General features: G+C 53.9%; 6 protein-coding genes across 6 annotated transcripts; 4 read left to right on the top strand and 2 right to left on the bottom strand.

Moving 5' to 3' along the window:
- Positions 1-676: 676 nt before the first annotated feature.
- On the top strand, positions 677-2,270 carry Aud_003600 (Sds3 domain-containing protein; the record flags this gene model as incomplete). Its single annotated transcript, XM_043288550.1, has 2 exons — positions 677-1,114; positions 1,188-2,270. 2 exons carry the CDS (start codon positions 677-679, stop codon positions 2,268-2,270), a joined length of 1,521 nt encoding a protein of 506 aa, XP_043144485.1.
- Positions 2,271-3,119: 849 nt separating this feature from the next.
- Aud_003599 (putative methyltransferase) lies at positions 3,120-4,004 on the top strand (the record flags this gene model as incomplete). Its single annotated transcript, XM_043288549.1, has 1 exon — positions 3,120-4,004. One exon carries the CDS (start codon positions 3,120-3,122, stop codon positions 4,002-4,004), a length of 885 nt encoding a protein of 294 aa, XP_043144484.1.
- A 287-nt stretch (positions 4,005-4,291) lies between these two features.
- Aud_003598 (HHE domain protein) lies at positions 4,292-5,024 on the top strand (the record flags this gene model as incomplete). The annotated part of the gene is made up of 2 exons (XM_043288548.1): positions 4,292-4,639; positions 4,707-5,024. 2 exons carry the CDS (start codon positions 4,292-4,294, stop codon positions 5,022-5,024), a joined length of 666 nt encoding a protein of 221 aa, XP_043144483.1.
- Positions 5,025-6,102: 1,078 nt separating this feature from the next.
- Positions 6,103-7,155, top strand: Aud_003597 (porphobilinogen deaminase; the record flags this gene model as incomplete). Its single annotated transcript, XM_043288547.1, has 2 exons — positions 6,103-6,370; positions 6,428-7,155. The coding sequence occupies 2 exons, from the start codon at positions 6,103-6,105 to the stop codon at positions 7,153-7,155; spliced, it is 996 nt and encodes a 331-aa protein (XP_043144482.1).
- Positions 7,156-7,348: 193 nt separating this feature from the next.
- On the bottom strand, positions 7,349-8,262 carry Aud_003596 (uncharacterized protein; the record flags this gene model as incomplete). Its single annotated transcript, XM_043288546.1, is given in 3 exon segments — positions 7,349-7,647; positions 7,829-8,064; positions 8,081-8,262. The coding sequence occupies 3 exon segments, from the start codon at positions 8,260-8,262 to the stop codon at positions 7,349-7,351; spliced, it is 717 nt and encodes a 238-aa protein (XP_043144481.1).
- Positions 8,263-9,453: 1,191 nt separating this feature from the next.
- Positions 9,454-11,976, bottom strand: Aud_003595 (extracellular serine-threonine rich protein; the record flags this gene model as incomplete). The annotated part of the gene is made up of 3 exons (XM_043288545.1): positions 9,454-11,610; positions 11,670-11,858; positions 11,917-11,976. 3 exons carry the CDS (start codon positions 11,974-11,976, stop codon positions 9,454-9,456), a joined length of 2,406 nt encoding a protein of 801 aa, XP_043144480.1.
- Between the last annotated feature and the right edge of the window lie 906 nt (positions 11,977-12,882).

The raw sequence follows: 12,882 nt of genomic DNA, 5'->3' as shown, positions 1-12,882 counted from the left end.
TTTGAAATCAAAGAGCTGACTCTTGGGCATGGGTTGGATGGCTCTGGCCACCCAACTTTGCTCCATGTCCACAACACTAGAAGATGGCTTACAATGTATGACTAGCTTCACCGTGTACGATTGCTGAGCAATTATACACAATACACCAATAGACTTGAGAATTGGTCAGATATTCGTAAAGCATGTACCTGTAAGACTAGTGGTTCGCAGCAATGCTTGGGATTAAGGTTTGATTAAACACGATCTGATCAATTAAGACAAGATGTGTGTCATTGTCTCAGGCGTCTTGCATGACCAAGGCAATCAGGTATTGGTACGGAGTATAGAAGAAATATAGTCCCTATTGTTGCTTGAGACTTGTTTGAGGCAATTGGGCGGTCAAAACTGTCACCGGGGCTATTCCAGTTCGGGAGCGACGCCGGATTCCCGCTTTCTTCTCCATTACCCAGCTGCTGGCTCTCCTCCCCCGAACGCAGCATCGCTCTGTCACCAAAAGCTGGTTTTGCTCGCCGTTCATGCAGTCTTTCTTTCAATCTCTAGTGATTCAAACAGGCCCCTTTATGTTACTATCAAACTTCAGGACCTGATCCACCCGCAACTAATCCTTTCAGCACCCGCTTCTCACCCCGTCAATATCTTCACACTGCCCTGGCTTCTCATAAAACACACCTAAGCCATGGCTTACTCCCCAGCACCGGTATCGCCAGCTACTGGCGCAGCTGGACAAGCACTGAGCAGCAGCCTTCATCCTAGAGGTCGATCCCCAAGCCCCGCGACGAACGCCCCCCTCTCGAAACGGGACAAGCGCCGCGGAGCGCTACAAGAGCGGCTGCACGATCTCACGGCGACCTTCAGCCAGAATCGAGACGCGCAATTCCGCCAGCAGCTGCATACGTTGCAGTGCGATATGACATTGATCAACAATGCGGATCCGTACTCGCCGGGTCCGCTGCCCGACTCGGCGGAGGAAATCGCTGCTTTGGTTGAGAAGACGATTGGTGGGGGTGCTTTTGCAAAGGAGATGGCTAGTTTGTCGGGGATGTGGTATTCGAGGTTTGTGCAGGAGGTGAATCATGTTAAGGAGGAGAGGGATGCGGAGTTGGCGGCGCTTGTGGTGAGTTTCTTTTCCTTTTCTCTTCTGCTTACTTCTGTCAATGTCTAGAATATCTGGAAGCTAACGTGTGCAGCACCGTCATAATAATAATCTAGAAAGGTTCCAACGCGAATACGCCTTCCGGGTGCACTTCGCCGGTGAAGAATACAATAACCTCTCCTCGACCCTGCGAGAACGGCTGGTACAGACAATTTCAGGAAAGAAGGCCCGGTTGATGCGGGAAAAGGAGCAGCTCGACATTGCTGATACCAATGCTCTCCTCCTTCATCCCAATCAATTCAGCATTACCAATCCTGCCAGTCCTGGCGGGGTGCACGGCAATCGCAAAACCCGGCATACCCGTCACCGGGTCGACCTGGACGAACTGGGGAACGGGATCGTGTCGGACTTCAATAAAAGGAAGAGAAAAGCGCCCGAGGACGATACTGGCTCGCCGGTGCGCGATCCGAACCCGGCCGAGCGGGCCAAGGCCCAGGTTGCCGAGAAGCAGCACGCGCCGGCATATTCCATGCATACTCTATTCACCGAGAAGGAACTCAGCGCACATGCCAATCAAGCTCACGTCGCCACGGTGCATTTCTTCTCGACCTCCAAACGGGCCGATCAACCTTCGGGCACCACGACAAACGGGAATAATACTGATGTCGAAGAGTCAGGCACGGGTGACGGCACCGGGCTGGAAGATTACGGCACACCTGCGACCGACATGATGCGCACCGCCAGCCAGAATTACCACGCGACACGCTCGACACGGACGCACGGAAACCATGCGCTCAACGCTCTAGCAGAGCTGTCGGACAAGCCCGCGGTCCGGCCGAACCTGCCATATAACGTCCTCGCCAATTACCACGCGAGACCTAACAGCAATGCTCCACCGCTGCCGTCTCTGATGAATGAAGAGGTGGAAGACGACTGTGCTCGATTAGACCGCTTGCACAACAGGTCCGCCGGTTGGGTTGACCGTAGCCTGATCGAGCTGCTTGTGGAGCGAGTTCCGGCCGAGGTGGATGGCGTACCTCAGAATCCGCACCGTTTTAGTCTGTTGCATCCCGACTTTCCCACCGATATGGGGGTCCATCTCTACCCGCTCAAAACTAATGGCAGAGACGTGGAGCTCCAGAGCTACGAGCGCTCCAAGAAAGCCAGAGCGGGCTAGCGGTAATGCTTTCTGGCTCATCTACTTCTTTCTGGCGTTGTCTACGGTCTTGAATTGGGACACAGGGTCTATGGGACATGGAAATCCCATGTCGGCGTTCTGGCTTACTTCTTGGTGTTATTGGTGGTACAACGACTTCACCTTGTTGTCCAAGCACGCGACGATGGTAACTTTGGCACTTCCGTGATCCATCTATGTCTTCGATGTCCACTTGCGTGCGCTTGGCGTGTCGAATATAGATTCTACTTGCGCTCAGACCAGATGCTTCTATTTGCCGATCTTGCGGACGTGTACATTTGTTCTAATTTGGCAGTTCTCAGTCATTGATGCACTTCCGTCCCCTCACTTCCAATGTGCCTGTCGCCGAACCACTAGGTCCAGCGTATTTGTTGTTGACTTCAATAAGTACGTATTATTGATGCTTAGGTATCTAAAGGGAGAATACGAGCTTCGGATCAACTCACTTGCGTGCTGACCAACGCAGCCAATCAGGTTATTAGGAAGGCAGGCGGATTACCAATCCAATTTTTTGACGTCATTACTTGGCCATTGTCATGCTTCTAATTGGTCCACATACAGTCAAAGTGGGAATCGGCCGATGCTTTTGGCTGTTGTGATTGGATGTTTCAAAGCACGTCATTGAAACTCGAGGCAATATGCCTGAGAAAGGCAACATGTCGGACACTTTTGGAGTCATCGTATAAGATTACAAATGAACAGGATGATATATCAGTCTGTACGGAGTATATAAGGGTAGGATTTTTTGCTGAACAACAACATCGTCTCAGACTATTGCTGTATACCGACTTCAAACAGACGTGATATTTGTTCTTCGAAACTTACTTCAGAATGTCGACCACTACCATAAGTACTACCATCAATACCGATGTTGACCCCGTCCCCCGGGGCCCCGTCGACGTCGACTTAACCTTCTACGAACCCCCAGCCGACGGATCCACGCCCTACAACTACGTGGAATCCCCACCGGCGGGCCTCCCACCCCGCAACTACGGTGAAAAAGTGCACAAAGTATCCCTGACCGACATCCGCGGCCACGAAGCAGACTACAACCTCGACACGCACGCCTTCCAAGTCCTCCAACACATCCCCACAGCAACCACATACTCAACCTTCGACTCTGACGCCGAAGTCCAACGCCTCTACTACCCAGAAGTCGAGCAGCTGCTCCTGCAGCACATCCCCGGCGCCGAGCGCATCATCCTCTTCGACCACACCATCCGCAAACAAAACCCCGACGCCCCCCGCCAACCAGTCAACCGGGCACACGTCGACCAAACTCGCAAAGCGGCGCAGGACCGCGTCCGCCTGCACGTCACCGATCCCGAGGAGGCCGAGCGCATCCTCAGCCAGGGCGTGCGCTACCGCATCGTCAACGTCTGGCGGCCATTGAACGGCCGCGTGGAGTCAGCGCCGCTGGCGTTTGCGGCCGCCCCGTCCGTCGACAACAAGAATGATCTCGTGGCTGTGGAGCACCGCTACCCGCATCGGACTGGCGAGACCATGGCCGTCAAGTATAATCCTAACCAGCGGTGGATGTATCTCTCCGGGATGGAGAACGAGGAGAGACTGTTGTTGAAGTGCTCGGATAGTTATGCGGCAGCGAAGGATGGGATTGCGGAGCGAGTGCCGCATTCTGCGTTTTGGGATCCGCGGACGAGGGAGGGCGCTAAGCCGAGGGAGAGTATTGAGGTGAGGGCGTTGGTGATTGGTTAGAGCATGCTCATACACAGGTCATGAAAGTGTTGAGAAGGCATTGTATGATGATTAATTATGTTTTGCATAGCTGTACAGGTGTTTTGGTTTACTGGATATAATCAATATAATGAGTGGTTAATCAGATGTGCTGTGTTGTGCCTGTGATGAATTGATGACGGTTACCAACAGACATCCAACCTCGATTTCTCATGATGATGTCTTGTCTAACTGCAGGAGTAATCCTCCGATCAACACCACATCACACCCTCCCTCTCATCCCCGCCGCTCCATCACTGCTCTAAATCATGGCCGCAACACACGGACGAAAATCGACAGCAGACAGCAATGTCTCCGAGCCCCACGTCCTCCGAGGCAACATAAGCCACCAAGTCCAGGCCTTCACGGACTGGTCGCAGGCCCGCCGATTCCGCATCCTCGACACAATCAAGCACGACCACAGCGAGATCAAATCCTTCTATGAGCTGATCGTCAGCTCGACCGATCCAGAGGAGCAGACCAAGTACCAGAATCAGTTCACCTGGGAACTGGCGCGGCACGCCGTCGGCGAGGAGCTGGTCGTATATCCCGCGCTGGAGAAATACCTCGACGACGGCAAGGAGTTGGCGAGGAAGGATAGGGCCGAGCATCAGACTGTTGGTTCCCTTTCCTTATTTCAAACGAGACAGCGTTGTGGCTGATAGCAACAACGACAACCACCAGGTAAAGGAAAAGCTCAAGACCTTCCAGGACATGAAATCCACGGACCCGCGCTTCATCCCCACGCTGCAATCCCTCTGGGATGATCTCCAGGAGCATATACATCACGAAGAGACGGAGGATATCCGGTGGCTGGAAGACGCGCTCTCGGAGCAGGAAAGCCTCGGGCTGTCGCAGTCGCTGAACAGGACGAAGCTCTTCGTGCCTTCGCATGCGCATCCGACGGCGCCTTCAACGCCGCCGTTTGAGACTGCTGTAGGGTTGCTTACGGCGCCTTTGGATCGGTTGTCGGATTTGTTTCGCAAGTGGCCTGCTACGTAGTGACTTGGAAACTAGCTGCTGCTGTTGCTGGGGTTAAGGCAGCTGGTTTGTGCCTTTAAATAGACTAGACTTGGTGACACTGCTGGGCTTATAGCATGTGATGTCTTTGTCCCGACAGGAGGTTTGATATGTAGTGTGTGAACTGTTCTCTCGCGGCAGGGCTGACTCCCAACTCTATGCAGTCAGTTCATCCGCTTCATCCGTTGTGTAGTAGCTTCGATGACTTCAATCCCTATTAAACCTGCAATGGGATATTGGTCCTTTTGTGCATGGACACTTCCACTTCGACTTCCAGTCCGTGGCATATGGAAAGAATGGACGCCTCGATGCCTTAAGAAGATCGTCTTCAGGTCATAATGAATTCCATGTGCGACACCCATCGGTGCTACATGTGTCCATGCAACGAAAAGCCAGTACATCCCAATTCATGAAGACCAGTCTTTCAGAGGTGAACATGCGTCAGTACTTGTCTTCAGAAAGACAAGAATACGCATAGACAGCCACGACCCCTGTATCCTTGCTCCATCATGTTCTTCCAACGCTGATAGAGACGAGTGTGAGGTCTGACCGACAAGCAAAATTGCACACTTCAACATTGGCCGTTTTGTTAACAAGATGAAGCTAAGAAACAGGTTGAGTTCGTTTTATGCTGGGCCGAGGCTTGATGCAGCATCCGCTACCGCAGATTGTTTATGCCCTGTCAGTCGGACACCACTCGTCGATCCTGACGTCTGTGCACCAGTCGCGGATGCTGGGACGGAATGCTTCAACAATGAAGAATAACCCTCATTCTGATAAGTGGCTTTTCCCTTGAGATGGTAATTTCCGTATGCGAATTACTGGAAATGCCCTACGCTAATTGTCGGGTACGACGCTGGATCGAGCGCTAAATCGTCGCTTGCATACTAAGCGTTTCAGTACTTTAGCGTCAGCTGGGTCCGTCTTTCGTTCTGTCTTTGTGGGTACGTTGGTGGATAATAAATATATCCATCCCATGTTCTGTGGTCTTGCTAGAACCCCTCCTAGCTTCCCTCTTTCCCTGCCGATCTTCCCCTCGACCCCATCATAGTCCGACAATATGGTGGAAACCTCTCCGACGCCCCAGTCGCCGCTACGAATCGGTACGCGACGATCCAATCTGGCCATGGTCCAGGCGGAGGGCATCCGGGATAGCCTACAAAATATTGCCCCGGATCGATCCTATGAGATTGAAGCTCTCCGTACACTGGGCGATCGAGACCAGCTAACGGCGCTGTATAACTTCGGCGCTAAGAGCCTTTGGACAACCGAGCTGGAAGAGAAGCTCACTTCCGGTGAATTGGATGTAATTGTGCATTGCCTGAAAGGTGAATAATCTCACTTCCCTCCGTCATTATGAGGAACCGCAGAGTTAACTGGACCAGATATGCCGACTAGGCTCCCCGAGTCTTGTGAGCTCGCAGCTATCCCGGCCCGTGATGATCCGCGGGACGCCCTGATTGTCAAGGCCGGGCTGCCATACACGAGCTTGAAGAGCCTCCCCGAAGGCGCGGTAGTCGGCACTTCCTCCGTGCGGCGCTCAGCGCAGCTCCGTCGGCTCTATCCGTCTCTCCGGTTCGCCAATCTCCGCGGCAATGTCGAGACTCGTCTCGCCAAGGTGGACGATCCAGACAGTGAGTATACGTGTATGGTCATGTCTGCCGCGGGCCTCGAGCGGGTGGGCCTCAAGCATCGCATCAACCAGTACCTGGGCTCCAAGGACGGGGGCATTCTCCATGCCGTTGGCCAGGGCGCTCTGGGATTGGAGATTCGCAAGGGAGACCGTAAAATGCAGGAATTGCTGGGCAAACTGGCCGACCAGAAGTCCACTCTTGCTTGTCTTGCCGAGAGGTCTCTTATGAGGACCCTGGAGGGTGGTTGCAGTGTCCCTATTGGGGTGGAAACGGAGTGGACGTCTTCCGGGGACTTGAGGATGAACGCTATTGTTGTCAGTCTGGACGGCACCCAAAGCGTTGAGGATACCATTACTTCAAGAGTCCAGACGGTCGAGGAAGCAAACGCGCTCGGAGAGGAACTTGCGGCAAGACTGGTCAAGGCTGGTGCAGGGGAGATTCTAAACGATATCAATGCCAACCGGCCTCCCAAGGACTAATGGTGGGTACGTGTTAGTGATCTCCACTGATCCTGTCCGTACCCCGAAGGAAACGGGTGTCCTATCTTTCTTACTGATGCAGAATCCGTCTGGTATTGGGCAGGAGGAATGTAAACTAAGCTGCAATCTTCTACATACATAGCAGGGCGACAATGCTTGCAACGTTGAATACACTTCGATGACCCCCACAGTACTAGAATAGATAAACCATCATGCTGAACAACACCTGCTCAGGGGCCACTCCTCGATTCTGCGTCTCCACCAACCCAGCATACACGCCGTCTTTTCTCATCAACTCCTCATGATTGCCAATCTCGACCAACCTCCCCGCCTCGACCACGCAGATGACGTCCGCGTGCTGGATGGTACTCAGCTGATGTGCCACAGCAATCGTGGTCCTCTTCTCGGAAGCTTTATTCAACATTTCTTGCACCATCGCTTCGGACTGAGCATCCAGCGCCGCAGTCGCCTCATCCAGGAGCCGGCTAGTGACTGGCGTTGTGGCATTTGCAAAGCCGCATCAATTTTTTGAGGGACCCGCTATGTGCATCGAGACACTGCAACAGGCTCAATACATTCGCTGTGTCTGCCGGAGGTATGGTCTTGAAAGAGACCAATGCCCACAACAACAACAACCTTCATTCGCTGTTAGAAGACCTCAATGTTGAATTACGCAACCGGCTATCATTTCCTTGGCCGTCAATGCAGCAACCCGACGTAAAACCCCTGCCCCTGTTGAAGGCGGTCGTCGCAGCCCTGATTATTGAGGGAACAGAGAGACCGTCTCCACTGCGGCCGAAGCTCTGGGAATTGATATGGTTGTGCTCGACAATCCCGGGCACTGGCTCGAAGGTCTGCACTGGGCCCACTGGTGTAAAGCGTTCCTTCCAACCGAATCCACATTGCAGTCTGATGAGGTGTTTACACGCCGAGTCGTTGAGCGCAATCCGCGCGTACGACGGTCACATTGATGGCCTTGTGACGTTCTGCGATCACTACCAAGAGCGAGTTGCTGTAGCCGCCCTGGAGCTCTCGTTGCCAGCGTGTTCTCCGGAGATATTCGCTTTTGTCACAGATATGTTCAGGCTGAGACTCTTCGAGGGACATGAAGCATATCAAGCGACTATCGTACAGGAAGCTACTAGAACCGTGCTCGAGCACAACCTCGGGTTTCCACTCATTTTCAAACCGCGTACTGGATACATTTCAGAAGGCGTATGCAGAGTAGAGAGCCTCGTCCAGATAGAGGACGCCGTATGATCGATCAATGTCGAGAGACACGGCGCAGCCTTCGCCATTAAGCGCTACTGCGATGGAGAGGTGTTACACTTCGAAGCATCCGACGAATTCCCCAAAGGTGCGGATGTACACGGCCACGGAATTGTTGAAAGCCTCATTGAACTGGGAGGCGTCTTCGCGTCCTGCCTTCCCGCATTCCCGCAGCTGAGCTTGCTCTCCTTCGCGATTGACTGCACCGGAGCTTGCATCAGATTAGTTTCCGGGATGGGGTCTTCCACCTCGAAGCGCGGGTTGCGAACTCTTCAGCAGACGACTCGATCTTGCTGAATGTGTGTCGTGGTTTCGTTGCAATTATACGAAAAGGTGCTCACGTACCAGACCCTCGCGCCACAGGGGTGAATCCGTGGGTAGCACACTTCAACATCTTTTTGCGCTCATCTCGGGCACACATGTTGGAGATTGCGGAATGTATTAAAAGAAAAGGAGGTCAGATTTCCCATTGTGTAGATAGATGAAAATAGACTTGACGAACTATTCGGAAACCAAGGCCACACGGCGAAATGGCTGTGCACCCATCCAACTTGATGAACATCTAACTAGGGGAAAGAGAAAGAAGGAGTGGGCTGGCTGCTGGCCCTATAGAATAAAATTGAGCTGCATGCCTAAGGCAGAGCATCCAAGACACGCCCTAGATAGGTCTAACGTAGTGTAAATAGTGTTGTTAAGTTGCCTATGATTAACGTGTGCTTTGTAGGTAGAAAATGGCCTTTGATAACCCAAACTAGGTGCTGGTAATCATCTAAAATACGAGTCTCTCAAGCATCAGAACGGATTTAGTAAGTCATTAATGAGAAGAACCCAGAGGGAACTAACACATCTCTAGGTACATCTCAAGCAGGCTGGAAGGCTCTCGACAATCTATCTAGTATTATCCAGGAAAGGAATAACGCAAGAAACTGCAGTACATTATTATTCATCAGTAATTACCTGATGTTGAAAAGAACGAAGGTAGCAAGCAGTTACACGTTGCGACGGAAAAAGCACATTTTCGCAGCCAGATTAGAAGAGAGTGCCAAAGAGGGCTGCGACAGCGACAGCCCAGATCATGCTCGAGGCAGAGCCCGAGGAGGCATCGTTGGACAGGAGGGGACCGGCGGTTGGAGAGGCAGTAGCCGATGCGGTGCCTGGGTGGGTCACCAGGGTCGAGGACAGCCAGGGGTTGGGAATGCGGGTTGTGGTGCCCGCGGAGACGCCTGAGGTCGGGGCCGGGCCGGGGATCAGACCCACGGTAGTGGTCGAGCCGCTGGTGGCAGTTGAGAAAGCGACCTGGGGCACCGTCACGGTATAAGAGGAGTAGGTGATGGTGGTGCAGGGGGCGGATGGGGCCTGGGGAGCGGGCGTGACGGCCGCACCACCGGTCGGCGTGGCGGTGGCCCCGCCAGTAGGCTGAGCAGTGACTGCGTCGGCGCCGGTGGGGTTGATGGTGGGGACCAGGGTGATGGTGCTCGGGATGGCGGTCACGATGCCGGGGTTCTTGGGCACGTAGGCAGCGCAGATACCGGTGAAGTAGGACAGAGCGGCCTGAACCTCCGACTGCGAGGCTCCCCAGGACTGCACACAGGCGATGACCTTGTCAGTGAACTCGGAGGACGGGCAGAAGCAGCTGGCGTCACTGTTGGAGTTGCACTTGGGGAGCAGGCTGAGCCAGGTGTTGATACACTTGGGCACAACGTTGGGGCAAGGGGCCGAGGGGACAGACGAGGGAGTTGCGGTCACGGAGGGCACGCCGCTGGTCTCGCTGGCGGTGACGGGGGACTGGCCTGAGGGAAGGGTGGTGCTTCCCGCGGTGCAGCGAGTGCAGATGGTGGCGGTCGACGTCAGAGTGACAGTTGAGACTGTGCTGTAAGTAGAGGTGGTGACGGTGCCACTGGTCGAGATGGTTTCAGTCACAGGGCAGGTAGTCACGGTCTCGTATGTCACCACGGTAGTGGTCAGGTCCTCAGGGGCAGGGCCAGTGGTGACAGGGGCGACCGACGAGGGGGCGGGAGTGGTGCTGGCCTGGCAGGCAGTGCAGATGGTCGATGTGGAAGTCAGAGTGACGGTAGAGACAGTGCTGTAAGTAGTGGTGGTGACGGTGCCACTGGTCGAGATGGTTTCAGTCACAGGGCAGGTAGTCACGGTCTCGTATGTTACAACAGTCGTGGTGACATCCCCAGTGATGGCAGGGGCAGTGCTGGAAGCAGGTGTCGCAGGTGTGGTGATGGCCGGGGTCGAGGAGCTCGACTCGACAGGAGAGCTGCCAGTGGGTGTGCTTTCAGGGGAGGTCTCAGAGGGAGCAGTCTCAGAAGGAGTCTCGGAGTCAGTCTCGGATGGCGCAGTCTCAGTAGCAGTCTCAGAAGGGGTCTCGGAGTCAGTCTCGGATGGAGCAGTCTCAGTAGCAGTCTCAGAAGGAGTCTCGGAGTCAGTCTCGGATGGAGCTGTCTCAGTAGCAGTCTCAGAAGGAGTGACGTCGGGGGTCGGGCTTCCAGAGCTCGAGCCCGCAGCAACAGAAGAAGGCAGAGAGACAGAGGCAGTCTCGGTAGCAGTAACGGGGCACACAGTGGTCGAAACTGCAATGGTTGAGGTAATGACGCTGATCGAATTGGCGGGGCAGTTGGTCACCGTTGGAGCGCAGCTGGTGATGGTGATCTCACTAGTAGTGTACACGGTCGAGGTGGTCCACTGGACAGGAGTGGTGACAGGTACGGGCGTCGTGATGCCTGCAGAAGACGACGTGGGGACAACATCAGACGAGGAAGGAATAGGAGTGGGAACGACGGGAGTGGACGACTCCTGGCTAGCGGGAGTGGAGGACGATTCGGGGCTGACACCAGTCTCGGTTGGCACAGCAGCGGTGCGAGTCGAGGTGGTCTTGCCAGGAGAGCAGTCAAAGTCAATGCTGTGGACACCGATGTCACAGTCATTGTCCTCCGATCCCTCGGGGTGCTCGAAGCTCACGGAGGTGGCACCACCGCACTGGTCGTTGCTGACCTGGGTGCCCTCGGGCGAGCAAGAAGCGACGTTACGGCAGGTGGACCCATCGGGCATGCCATAGACGATGTGCACGTCGGTCTCCTTGGAGGTGGAGAGGTGCAGCTTGCTGATGGAGAATCCCTTTTGCTCTTGGCCGCAGGAGAACTTGGGGGCAGAGGAGAGCTTTCCTTCAATGTATTTGCCCTGTGCGCCATCAGCATCTTGCTTTTGTGATGTGGAAGGAGAAGATTGAGCGGACTTACACCACCGAAGCTACGCTTGCCGCCACCGCTGAAGCTGTCACTGCATTTAAAACCGGAGAAATCGAAGCCTCCATACGAGGAGAAGGACCCGGTAGTAAGGTCAGACCAGTCCCAGCCACCTTTCTGATGTTCAGTGCAGTGGTTGTCGGAGTTCTCGGGGTTGGAGTAGCACTTGTCCGTGACCCACCACTGAAGAAAGTCAGAAAGGTATACAAGCAAGAGACCTCAGGGACTCAAGGACACTCACCGAGCCAGTGGCCTGGGCCACGGCGAAAAGAGAAACGAGAGTGACCGGAACGGCCTTCATGTTGAGTGTGTAGTTGCGTTAGAGCGACAGACAGAAGATGACGATAGGAAGAAATAGTTGAGGACGAAGTTGCGTTGAACCGAAAGAAGATCCAGAAGAAGAGTACTACTATTATTGATATCGTACACCAGCGACAACAATAATTCCAGAGCAGAGCTATGAATAGAATTATGGTAACGATCCCGAAGGCACAAAGAGTGAATCCGACGGGTGAATGGGGCTTCTTTGGGATCACTGTCCACCAAAGAGCAACGACAATGATAAAAAAGAAAGCGAAGGTAGACTCGGTCAGAGCCAAGGCAAAGTAATAGAACTAGGAAAACAGAAATCAAAACGCTTAGTTCTCTTGAAGCGGAAGAGGGCATACAGCTCTTTTTAAAAGCCGGCCCTGGCAACATGAAACGAGCCACAGCATTACTCCGTTGCATGCCATTGACCGGTTCTGGAGGTGCAAGTGAAACAAGCACATGCCCCTCATGATCCATCAATAGGGACAAAAGGACAAAGGACATGGTGGTTATGGGACAATGGGCCAGTCCGAACGGACCATTCACAGGGCATCTGGCGGAGCATCTTTGTCAAGCATTGGGCCCAAAAAAGCAGGTAAGACATTCTGAGAAACGCCTCTTTTCACACATCCAGCAGCCGTTCGACAGGCGGTGCCTGAGTTAGCTGGTGAAACCGTCAGCCAAGAGCCCTGTTGCCAATGAGCGATCAGAGTGGAAACACCTCAGGGGCCAATTGGCCGGCATGCGCTAGAAATGCAGTCCGTTTGAAGTCGCGCGCTAGTGCAGGAACAGACCAGAAAGCAGAAAGTGATCAGGGAAGCGCGAAGAGCCACCAATCATTTACTTCAGGGCCGTCCAGATCGAGAAGACTAGACCACTTCATAGGAGACAAGTAAAA

The sequence above is a fragment of the Aspergillus udagawae genome (assembly GCF_001078395.1).
Source record: "Aspergillus udagawae IFM 46973 DNA, scaffold_2, whole genome shotgun sequence".
Classification (NCBI taxonomy): Eukaryota; Fungi; Ascomycota; class Eurotiomycetes; order Eurotiales; family Aspergillaceae; genus Aspergillus; species Aspergillus udagawae.
This window is presented reverse-complemented; position numbering and strand designations above follow the sequence as displayed.